Consider the following 10,451-nt stretch of genomic DNA (forward strand, 5'->3'; position numbering starts at 1 on the left):
GTAGCGACTGAGAATACCGCCGTCTAAGTGCCAAAACTCAAATTCTATACTATAGTACTTTTTCCGATAATTTTTTTTTTCAATTGTAACACAGTGGTTTCTACCAGGACTCTTCAGTTGATGAATTACTTCATGAGGTAGAGTAATTATCTCACTTTCAAATTAAGTAGCACAGCATAGTATTCCATAAAATGGATCTCTTGGCTATCGTCGGCTTAGCGGTGCTGCTTTATTACCTCGTCTACCTGATATGCCCCTGGTTCTTAGATTGCGATTTAAATCTAGCTATACACGAGAAATTTGGAAAGCCCATCAGTAAGCGGTCTAATTATGCACTACATTCTTCTACGTTTGCATTTCTATGTATCACCTTTCATGCGTTATATTTCTAGGCTCTTTAAAAGGCAAAGTAGTATGGATAACAGGGGCATCGAGTGGAATCGGGGAATATCTAGCGTACGTCTTAGGGAGCGCTGGTTGCAAGCTAATTCTGACAGCACGGAGGAAGGATGAACTGGAAAGAGTAAAAGCCAATTGCCTACAAAGTGAATAACACATATTCCTGCATCAATATTTTCCACGTACGCGCAAGCTTCATGGTGGCTCAATTTACTTTTAGGAAACGGAGACTTGAAGGACTCGGACGTCGAAGTGCTCCCTCTGGATATTTGTGAAATAAACAGGCACGAGACTTTGTTCAAACAAATTATTAGCAGTTTTGGCAAAGTACTTATGCACCAAACATTTTTTACCATATTAGTTTGTTACGGGGCATCGAACTGACTCTGGGTATTAAATTGATTTCAGTTGGATATACTTGTAAATAACGCGGGACGTTCTCAACGAGCAAAATGGGAGAATATTGATATATCCGTCGACAAAGAGATGTTCGAATTGAATGTGTTTTCGCAAATAGCTCTAAGCAGACTGGTGGCAAAGTATTTCCTTCAAATGGGAGAAGGTCACATGGTGGTCACTTCAAGTCTCGCCGGTGTCGGAGCAGTACCGTTCTCTGGGACGTACTGTGCGACCAAACACGCGTTGCATGTTAGTTGTACTGGTATTGGAATCTGTTAATAATGTAGTTACAAGATCATCAGTAATGTGTACCTGTCTTTTCTCTCGTGTACAGGGATATTTTAATACTTTCTGCATGGAAAAGGTAGGGACGAACGTAGCTTGTACGCTTGTGTGCCCAGGACCAGTGCAAAGTAACCTTCTGTCCGAATGTTATACAGAGAAACCTGGCGAAGTAAGTCCACCGTTGTATTAAAATGTGTTACAACTATTGAACATAATGCTTCTACAGAAATATGGTGAGAGAATGCAAGAGAACTCTGAAAATAAAGTCGGCACAGAACGTTGCGCTACACTGATGGGAATCGCCATAGCGAACAAGATTCACGAAGTGTGGATTAGCAAACCATTAATACTTCAAATACTATACATGAAAATATACTATCCAAACGTAGGAGCATGGTATGTTACATCGTTCGTTGCACTTTTCCTTCATACACGAGTAATAATACTATTTTACATTCCAGGATATTAAAAACGCTGGGACCAAGATTCCTGCAACGTCTGCGAGACGACAGTGCAATGCTTAAACAAGAGAAGTGAATTCCTAATATATCTTTTGTACTTTTACATGAATTGCGAACTATTTTTATTACTTCGTAGTTGGTTCTTAATGTACATAGGAACGAATATTATTAAAGTTTAACACGAAACGGGGTTTATAATTTGTTTTAATTTAAAAATCCTATGTAATATACAATGCTGTACAGGAGATTACTCTGTCTTCATCGACAATAACAGTTCTCTGCTCGACTTTCCTCGTATTATTGCTTCCTTAAATAATCTACAGTAAAGTTCTACGGCGGAAGGGGTATCGTCGTTCCCAGGGACAGGATATGTTATAAGGTTCGGACTGCAGTTTGTGTCCACGATGCCGATCGTTGGAATGGCCATTTTAGCTGCGTGCGCCACTGCGACGTGCTCCTTAACAACGGACTCCATAGTGTTAATGAATATGCATAGATCTGGCAGTCGAGTGACTGCGCCGAACTCGTAGCAGGCATTGGTGAATGTACCAAGCTTCCATCGCCTAGTATGAGCGAACTCCTTGCACTCCTTGGCAGTAGTTTCTACTATGTGATTGATTTGGGAGTTCTTCGATATGAACAAAATAACTCCGTCCCTAAAGGCCACGTGAGCAGCAAAGTTTAATGCTTGCCGTAAAAGCTCAGCGGTCTGATCCAAATCAAAGATCAGGTGGCCCAGTCTGGACCCGAATATGAAAGGTCGCATGTGATCGTCTAAGGAGCCTATCTTATGACCTAAATGCACCTTTGCATTGAACAAGTCCTCGACCGTGAACAGACTGTGAACCCTGAAGAAATCTGGATGAGCCAATGGATTGACTAAGCCATCGTGACCACTCGAAGCAGCTGAAATGTTAAGAATCTTCGTTACAGAGTACACAATCGAGTCTTAAGAAAATATATGTACATTAAAGTATTCTTGATTACCATTACTACTCTCCTGTTGAGGTTGGACAGCCGTCGAAAACTTGCGCCAAGGAATACGGGTGACGATTGGACGCAAGATGCTCCGATCCCTCCAAACTGCAACAAGGTGCAATGTTAATAAGCACCCTACCTAAAAGTGTGTAACTGATAGCTGCGGAAACACAATTACGATACTTACATTTGGTGGAAAATGTTCTTGTGGCGATGCTAGTCATTTCGGCAGACCCTTTAGTTCATTGAATGTTAACTGCCTTATTAAAAACTAACAAATATCTATAATCTTTCACTGCCGAAGGGAATGCGCTAACCTCTTTCAATGTTAAAGAAAATATTGATACAGATCCGGTTCCACTCGCTTCTGGCCACTTACAGAAACGCTGGAACTCATAATGCGATCATTGTTAGTAACAGAATTCTTTATTTATTGCCAGATAGAGCGTTTACAAAAGTTATTCAGTTTACGAAAAAAAGATCGAACTAAATTGAATGACCACCCCGCTGTCGTTAAAAGTATCTCTGTCTTTTTCTGAACAGCATGCCCTTTCACTCTAAGCGCTCCTGTTTGCCTCATGTATTCCCGCTACCAGGAGCTCCAAAGTATCAGGCTTGCATAACCAAAGTTGGTGGCACGCCACCTATCTCCATTCTTGTTGCACACACTAGGCGCTTTCTCGCTCACTCCACCATCTCCGTCCCACTCGCACACACCTCTTCTCTCTCATTCGAATACCTCCACCAGTATTCTGTGATCCTATTAACTTGGCTGAGTTTCTGGTCCTATTCGGAACAAAACGTCGGTATAGTAGGACGCTCGAATGCAATAGAGTAATTAAGAATCACTTATTCACTTTTAAATGAAAGAAGTTTAAATAGGATTCTATACCTCGTCTGTGGTTTGTGCACATTATCATGAAAATAGGTTAGTTATCTTATGTCGATAACGTAGTCCCTGATGCAGGTATAGCAGAGATTTTCAATTACACTGTCGGTAAACCAGATCACCACCATTGGTGCGTAGTTTCCTACATATTAAATTATCTACAGAGGAGCTAGATCGATAAAGTCAACACTGACTCTCCAACGAATTGTCTTCAAACTGCACCCCCTTAGATCCCGCACGCTCAATGACTAATCTCCCTACAATCAAGCTTTACTGCTCATTCTACCAATACATCACACTTATATTTCCTTTCTGGTGGAAGAAAAAAATAATTTCTATATTATACTACGCCCTCCATATTTTCCACCCCGCAGCTTTACACATTCCGTTGCTCGTTCAAAGGGCCAGAATCCACATCAATGAACTTCGTCCCATCGTTAATCATCCGCTGCCGAAATTCCTTCGCCACTCGTCTCTCTTCGAAAAGTAGTGGATCCTTGTCGAGCCTCGTCAAATTGGGCAGCATAGCCAGCACCACGTGCCTGTACGCTGCCTCCTCCTCCCCTTCGCTCTCCGGTATCACAGGGTTCTCCAAAATAATCAGGGTGTCTAGCGCAGGCAAGCAACTCAGCTTCTCTAATTCCGAAAGCCTGGTTATCTCGTTGTTCCGAAAGTTCACGTAACGTAGCTTGGCGCAACGGGAGTCGAACCCGTCCAAATTCGCTATCTTATTGCTCCTGAGGTGCAAAACTTTCAAGTTCACCAAAATCTCCAGACCCTCCAACTTCTCAATTTGATTCTCCGCCAAGTACAGGCGAAGTAACCCAGGGAAGAATATTCCGTTCGTTGTGGTCAGCATGTTTCCACGTAATTCGAGGATTTTCAGGTTCTCCAGCTCGTATGGATTCAAAGTCACTTCCTCGACGCTGTTGTGGTTTAATTCCAGGCATTCCAACAGCTTATGAGAGATCCCCGATGTGCTCGTTAATTTATTCTTGTTCAGAGACAGAACCTGAGATAACACGGGACCAAAGTGTTCGACATTTAAATAAATAAACAAATTCGAAAAATTCATATAAACTAGGTCGAATGGAATTGAAAATTAAGAATTAAATAATTACTTCCATAGCTCGTATTAGGATTTAATTGGAGGTCGAAAAATTAATATAAATTCTGTTGGATTTAATTGAAAATACAACACTTTCTTCTTCGATATACATATACGCATCCACGGAGCTGTGATTGAAGAAATTATAATGAAATTATAACGAACACCCTGGAGAATGCAGCTAGTCACCTGGAGGTAGGGCATGGGCTCGAAATCCGCGGAGGTCACTAGATTTCGATCGGCTAGAATCATCAAAAGGTACTTCATCGACGAGAGGACATCGAGGGCCTCGGTTGTCAGCCTATTTCCAGAAACGTCCACGTAAAGCACGAACTTGAACGTTGGTATAATCCTTATGTCCGTCAGACTTTTATTAGCGGCGTTCAGGCCCAAGTAAGCGTAGCCCAGGCCGGATTCGCATTTCCCCAGCGTGTGGAGGCAATCCCCAGCCTCCGAACGCGTCAGGGCCCGCGTCGTATCCTCGAAAATGGACGAAGCCTTTACACTGGGATGCTTATCAGCTTCGCCTTCCTGCTCGCCGTATTCCTTGGCATCCTCTTCTTCCATTAAACGAAACTGTGCAGCAAAAACTACGCTCGAAACTCGTCGAGTCTCCTCGCACTAACGACTAATTAACCTTTCGCTAATTGAAACGGGGTGGTCGAATATCAAGTGACAAACGAGATCTGCGTTCACCTGTTTATTGCGAAAGTAGAAACGTGGAAACAGTATCAAGAGACACGGTACTGCCTCGCGCCAAGTAAATATAGCGCGCAGCGGACACAGAGTGGATCTATTACGCCACGACTCGCTATCAAGAACCCTGAGATTTCCGAATCCCAATAACGGCTGATCCGATTACATTTTGAGTGGTCTTAATGGATAGCTTGGGTTTGATTTACATAGAAAACTGTCTTCGTTTTGTTCCTACGAGTCTTATGAGCTGAGATATTTCGATGTAAAGTTGCAATTTGCTGATTTTTATGTTCTTTCAAAAGTTACGAAGAAAATAAATTTTATCGGAAGTCGGTATAGAATTTGATGTCCGGCACAGTGTTTTCTGCAAGGGCTCTTCAAATATCTATACGTCGCGTATAATAATAAATTCACGGAGAGGCATGGCGAATCTGTGTGTGCGTTCCCTTCGCGTCAGGAAGGCAGATCATTCCTAACGCGTCCTGATGCATCTGGACTCGTCCCACTTGAGCCTGTGGCTTCCCTCCGCGGGTCGTTTCCGATGCATGATATCGCGGAGCTTCTTTAGGAGAATGAAATTCTCCCTGACGATCCTCTCCTGCTTCTCGCGCTCCAGTTGCAACCCCTTCGCGTTGAAGACAACGTGCGGCCTACCCTCCGGGGGATTCACGTCTATGGCGCAAGTAGCTTTCCTCACCTAATTAATCACCCGGAATAATGAACACTCGGACGAGCGGATTGCACTTGCACCCATGTACTTACGTTTAAACGATGCCGCTCGTACGCGTTGCGCCTCCACGCGCACAGGGTGGAAGGATTCTTTCCGCAGGACATGGCGTTTGCTCGGCAAAGCCCCACTCGATTGTTTGCTCGATACACGCTGGCACAATCGCCAAGTTTCTTTAGCAACGCTTTCACCGCCAGGTACTATCGATCTGCTCTTACTCCGCTTCCACCCCCTTCAGCTTAGGGTACGTCTGTGTTGGAGCTGCGATAAACGGTCGGAGCGACGATAACAGCGAGATGACTATGATAGATGAGCAACGATACTGCCCTCCTTAGTTAAACTGTACTATCTAGCATTTTTTCAATTTTTGAGATACGTTGAAAAAAGTTCCACACGCCTTTTACCTTTTAATTAAAGTTAGAGAACTCTACGTGCTTCGTAAAGATTTATAAATAGTATAGTGTATTTAACCTAACTTCTTTCCAAATGGTTAATATAATATTAACCATTTCATTATTTTATAATATCCTATCTAAAACAATTAATCAGTTGGTACGGTAATAATACATCACCTACCGGTACACCTATCACAAGAAATTATATTAGGCTGTTACGAAATAATGAAAACGTGTTTTAATTTGAACGAAGGAAAATAAGGACGGTACAGAGTAAATGATAAAACTTCAGTTTCCTCGGTTGTTTCAAAATGTTAGATAGGACATTTTAACTAAAGACGGCAGGATAAGAGCGTCGAGAAAGAAATATTTCTCTTTCCTCGCTAATGTCGCGGCTCCAACATAAACGTGCACATAAACTTACTCAACCGGGTCGAGCTTCAACTCTCATCGTTCTACTCTCGCGAGGGAACGCAACGAACCCGCAGGCGCTGATTTCAACGAGACGCGGCAAGATTTGAAGGACAGTGAGAAATACAGGGTCAGCAGTTTATCTCGCAACCCGCGCTCGCGCGAACGGGTAGAATGGCAACAGCGCCTCACGAACGCGTTCCACTACAACCATGCAGCGGCCCGGCCTTCGGAGAGCTGCCAGCGACCGCTGGACAGCAGCGATGCCCGAGCTTCGAGAATCTTAGGATGGTCTCTTTCAAATTAACGTCGCGAAGAGCTACTTGAAATTTCCCGGCTCCGCTTTTATGATCGGTTTACTACTCGCACCCCCGATCACTGTAATAAGGAACGCGTCCCTGAGGCGCTGTTGCCATTCTACTCGTTCGCGCGAGCGTGGGTTGCAAGATAAAATGCTGACCCTGCAAAGCAGCCCCTAAAGTTGGGGTTCGAAAGCAGAATTTCTCTACAAATCTGCAGTCTCGTCGAAATCGGTTTTTTCTTTTTATCCCGCGTTAAGAAGTCACGGTTACTCGCGTGGTACTGAGTAAAAATAGAGTCCCAAGCTGCTGTTTGAAATTTTATCCAGCCCGAGGCGCCGGAGAGGAACGGGGGCGCTCTCAGGGCGCGCACCACGCACGCACGTGCATGAGTACACGCGTGGATTGCCGCCCCTCGATCCCCTCGATCCCCCAGTCGGCGATCCAGCTGGAAACTGCGATTGGTGAGGCTGCTGGACCAATCGAGGCCAGCCGGAGGCGGGGATCCGGTGGAAGCGCGGTTTTTCCGCTCCGTCGCGACGCCGTGGACGCGCGCGTGAAATTAATTTCGCCGCGCTTGGCATTCATGGCGACGAGGACGCGAGCAGACGAATATCCCCGCGGGGGAATTCCTGGAGGAGGCTGAGGAATTGGAATTAAATTTGGGAAAGTTCGACGGGCTGCGGAAGATTAGGGGAGGAAGGTGACTAAGGTTTCGTTAAATGGCACTGGACTTGTAAAACCCTCGAGCTCTGTTCGATTCGGGGTCTCCTAAAATTGGTTCCACCGCTTTGAATTTTATTATTCCGGGCACCATGTCGTAGCGGCATAAAATGCCCAAAAGGCACTGCGCACCCTCGGCGTTGGGCGACCCCCATGGTCGCTCTAAAAACGGGCTGTAAAAGCAACTCTACGTACCTCGGTTAAGTGTAGGGAGATATCGTCGCTTTACCTGCCTCCGAGGGCTCGGACCCCTTTTCCACGGCGAAGGAGCTCCGTCACGTTCAGTGGCTCATTGGTGACTGCAAAATATTTACCTGCACAGAAAGCGTCCCTGCTAACGCGTTTATTGCCCCGTCGATTGGGGTCCCAGGGAAATTACAAACATTGGCTTGCGATTAGCTTACACCCCCAATTATCGGAGCAAGAGGATCTCAAAAGTGTACGTTGTTCCTGGAATATTGCAGGTCCTTAATATAAACCCCTCGACATTAATAGCGTAGGGGAAAGTGGGGTATAACGGGGTGTCATTGTTTTTCTAACACAAGAGCTGCGATACGCAGGGTGGACCTCACGACGGTATGAGATCAATCGCGGGGCAGAGATCGAAGTTTTTCATCCGGAGATGTTTAAAATATTTCCAGCTGAGAAGGTGCAGCGTTCTGCTGCAAGGAGATCGTTATTTGTGATTTTTCTTTACTAATGTTATAAATATACTAGCAAAAATACCCCCGGGCCGAAGAGATTTTAAGAAATCCGTGGAAACACATTTCACCCCTTTTTATCACCCCCTTTGGGGTTGATTAGGGCAAAATCCTGAAATTCGTTTTTAGGCACTTATGTGGGTAACCTTTCGATGTGGAAACCAAGTCGATATCTAATCGGGCCTAAGAGATATTAAGGAGTCCGCAAAAACACTTAGTTTTAGTAGTAAGCAGAATGGAACGTCTACTGAAGATATATACCAAGTTTGAAGTTTTTGAGATATCACGCTAACTAATCCGGAGAACATCGTTTCGAGAAAGACGCGTTTAAATCTTTAGGTACTGTTATTTTTTAAATAACTTTTTATTTAAAATGTTGACTAAACATGTAGAAATATAGGCATAAAGTTTCAATTAATATAATTCAAGGGTTTCTCTTAAAAAAAATCCCAAATACCGCGCTCAATTTCAGGCCGTCGAAAACCCCTTAATCTACTTTTCCTGTAAGGCAAATAATTTTATCAAACAAGGACTGTGACTTTCTGATTCTGCAAGATTCAATAATTCAGATTTCCAGCGTGGTCCAAAGTCTATTTTGCCACCTGACGTTGTTGCTAGCAGGATATTAGGCAGCCGGTTTTGCCCTACTTTCCTTCATAAAGCCGGGAGTCCACATCGAAGCTAAGCTACGCCATGCTCTGCTACGTTTTAATAAAATTAACTTCGATACATTCTTGTGGAACCATTTCCACCAAAAGCTACCTGAAAACAACGCATCGCATAGCACAGCTTAGCTTAGCTTCCCGGTGGATTCCCGGCTTAAAATGCTCATGCAGCTCCATATTATCTCTAGAGAATTCCAAACTCGGTACGCGAGATTCTCAAGAGGATCAGCTCCGTTTGGTCGACGAACACTTTCCTTGGGTGGGGACCAATTTACAGGCGCCGCGGAGCGACCCGGAAAGCTGCGAGAGGATGGAGAAGGGGATGGAAAGAACGGATATATGGGTATCCATGGCCGGTAACGCGGATCGCGCAAAGGGTCGTCGATCTTAATCGCGGATCCTCGACAATGATCCTCTCAAATGGATGAGCCGTCGGCACTCGAGAGAGACGATGAAGATCTCTCGTCCCTCGAGGGGATACAGGCTGTTATGCCGAAAGCAGAGGCCAGGGCTTGAAATAGGGACCCCCTGACACGCATTTCCCACATCCACGGGGGATGCTAGCCAATCCCCGTGCTCCGCTGATCCTCCGCTACAGTATATCATATTATCCTCGCGCTGCTTACGCGGTACACTCTTCTGCCTCGCCCATCCCCTTTCATTCCGCCTCGGGCCCGCTGGCACGAACCAAGACCTTCCTTTTTCCTGTCCGCTTCATTTGTAACGAATACGTTAATTGCCCTGTGACAATCGAAACAGGAGGGTAGGCGAACGGCTACGCGCTTCGAGATGAAGAGCAAGTTGCTACGCAGTGCTTAATCGGTAGGTACAGGCATTCCAATTGGCATTTTCTTATTTCCGCTACCGAATCTGGTGGCGAAAATTAAAGCAGCCTAATCGGGTTAGCTGTCGCATGTAACTGGCAGTATTGGGAATTTCGAATGTTTGACGATCGATTTTGTAAAATTTAACAGACTATTTCATGACAAAAACATTATCGTACTGTTTCAATACTTGTGCGACACCATCCTGCAACGCGATTAACCCGATTACAGAGGTTACTTTAGTAGATGGCGCTCTCACAGTATTTCCCAATAGCGATCTTTATTTTATGAGACATTCATCCGCCAAGCAACCCTTCCATAAAAATCGCAGACCAAGCACAGATGAAGGGTAAGGGGAAAAACGAGGGATGTCTATTTTCTTCGCGATTTACAGAGCTGTCGCATCGCGAAGGGTTATACCGAAAGTTTAAATGCCCCCGTAAGGTAACATTAAAGTTTCGGTATAGGTACCTACTGGTTAAAAACAGGCA

At 44.7% G+C, this 10,451-nt stretch overlaps 4 protein-coding genes across 9 annotated transcripts in view; 1 reads left to right on the forward strand and 3 right to left on the reverse strand.

The window, feature by feature from the left end:
- The first annotated feature begins 97 nt into the window (after positions 1–97).
- Positions 98–10,451, forward strand: part of LOC143370453 (dehydrogenase/reductase SDR family member 7) — a 109,741-nt gene continuing 99,387 nt past the window's right edge. The window contains exons 1-7 of one of the 2 annotated variants that reach the window (XR_013085621.1): positions 98–315; positions 393–545; positions 620–726; positions 808–1,047; positions 1,133–1,252; positions 1,310–1,479; positions 1,545–1,676. Coding sequence is in view for 1 of the 2 variants with exons in the window: in XM_076815591.1 (XP_076671706.1) it covers positions 192–315; positions 393–545; positions 620–726; positions 808–1,047; positions 1,133–1,252; positions 1,310–1,479; positions 1,545–1,620 (990 nt within the window). In the remaining variant the exon portion in view is untranslated. Of the gene's footprint in view, positions 316–392; positions 546–619; positions 727–807; positions 1,048–1,132; positions 1,253–1,309; positions 1,480–1,544; positions 1,736–10,451 lie in introns of those variants that run through there. The other variant, XM_076815591.1, reaches the window with a different exon arrangement.
- Positions 1,732–3,034, reverse strand: Mrps2 (mitochondrial ribosomal protein S2). 5 transcript variants are annotated; one of them, XM_076815598.1, is made up of 4 exons: positions 2,840–3,034; positions 2,710–2,757; positions 2,532–2,627; positions 1,732–2,450 (listed from the first exon to the last, which is right to left on the reverse strand). In XM_076815598.1, the coding sequence occupies exons 2-4, from the start codon at positions 2,744–2,746 to the stop codon at positions 1,792–1,794; spliced, it is 792 nt and encodes a 263-aa protein (XP_076671713.1). In that variant the 5' UTR covers positions 2,747–2,757; positions 2,840–3,034; the 3' UTR covers positions 1,732–1,791. The 5 variants fall into 5 exon arrangements, with proteins under 5 accessions (XP_076671713.1, XP_076671712.1, XP_076671711.1 ...); XM_076815597.1 differs by having other exon boundaries at positions 2,710–2,782; XM_076815596.1 differs by having other exon boundaries at positions 2,710–2,793.
- On the reverse strand, positions 3,214–5,210 carry LOC143370452 (leucine-rich repeat-containing protein 23). Its single transcript, XM_076815590.1, has 3 exons — positions 4,709–5,210; positions 3,415–4,423; positions 3,214–3,308 (listed from the first exon to the last, which is right to left on the reverse strand). The coding sequence occupies exons 1-2, from the start codon at positions 5,084–5,086 to the stop codon at positions 3,788–3,790; spliced, it is 1,014 nt and encodes a 337-aa protein (XP_076671705.1). The 5' UTR covers positions 5,087–5,210; the 3' UTR covers positions 3,214–3,308; positions 3,415–3,787.
- LOC143370456 (uncharacterized protein CFAP97D2-like) lies at positions 5,219–7,050 on the reverse strand. The gene is made up of 3 exons (XM_076815599.1): positions 6,762–7,050; positions 5,978–6,203; positions 5,219–5,912 (listed from the first exon to the last, which is right to left on the reverse strand). Exons 2-3 carry the CDS (start codon positions 6,047–6,049, stop codon positions 5,688–5,690), a joined length of 297 nt encoding a protein of 98 aa, XP_076671714.1. The 5' UTR covers positions 6,050–6,203; positions 6,762–7,050; the 3' UTR covers positions 5,219–5,687.

This window comes from Andrena cerasifolii, chromosome 6, assembly GCF_050908995.1.
Source record: "Andrena cerasifolii isolate SP2316 chromosome 6, iyAndCera1_principal, whole genome shotgun sequence".
NCBI lineage: Eukaryota > Metazoa > Arthropoda > Insecta > Hymenoptera > Andrenidae > Andrena > Andrena cerasifolii.

Bases quoted from the DNA above. Each gene is read 5' to 3' on its own strand.
- Mrps2 (XM_076815598.1), bottom strand. From the start codon at position 2,746: ATGACTAGCATCGCCACAAGAACATTTTCCACCAAAT. The intron at 2,628-2,709 runs GTAAGTATCGTA...ACCTTGTTGCAG, and splicing joins AAGAACATTTTCCACCAAAT to TTTGGAGGGATCGGAGCATC. The intron at 2,451-2,531 runs GTAATCAAGAAT...TTAACATTTCAG, and splicing joins TCAACAGGAGAGTAGTAATG to CTGCTTCGAGTGGTCACGAT.
- LOC143370452 (XM_076815590.1), bottom strand. From the start codon at position 5,086: ATGGAAGAAGAGGATGCCAAGGAATACGGCGAGCAGGAAGGCGAAGCT. The intron at 4,424-4,708 runs GTGACTAGCTGC...GTGTTATCTCAG, and splicing joins AGCCCATGCCCTACCTCCAG to GTTCTGTCTCTGAACAAGAA.
- LOC143370456 (XM_076815599.1), bottom strand. From the start codon at position 6,049: ATGTCCTGCGGAAAGAATCCTTCCACCCTGTGCGCGTGGAGGCGCAAC. The intron at 5,913-5,977 runs GTAAGTACATGG...GTGATTAATTAG, and splicing joins ACGAGCGGCATCGTTTAAAC to GTGAGGAAAGCTACTTGCGC.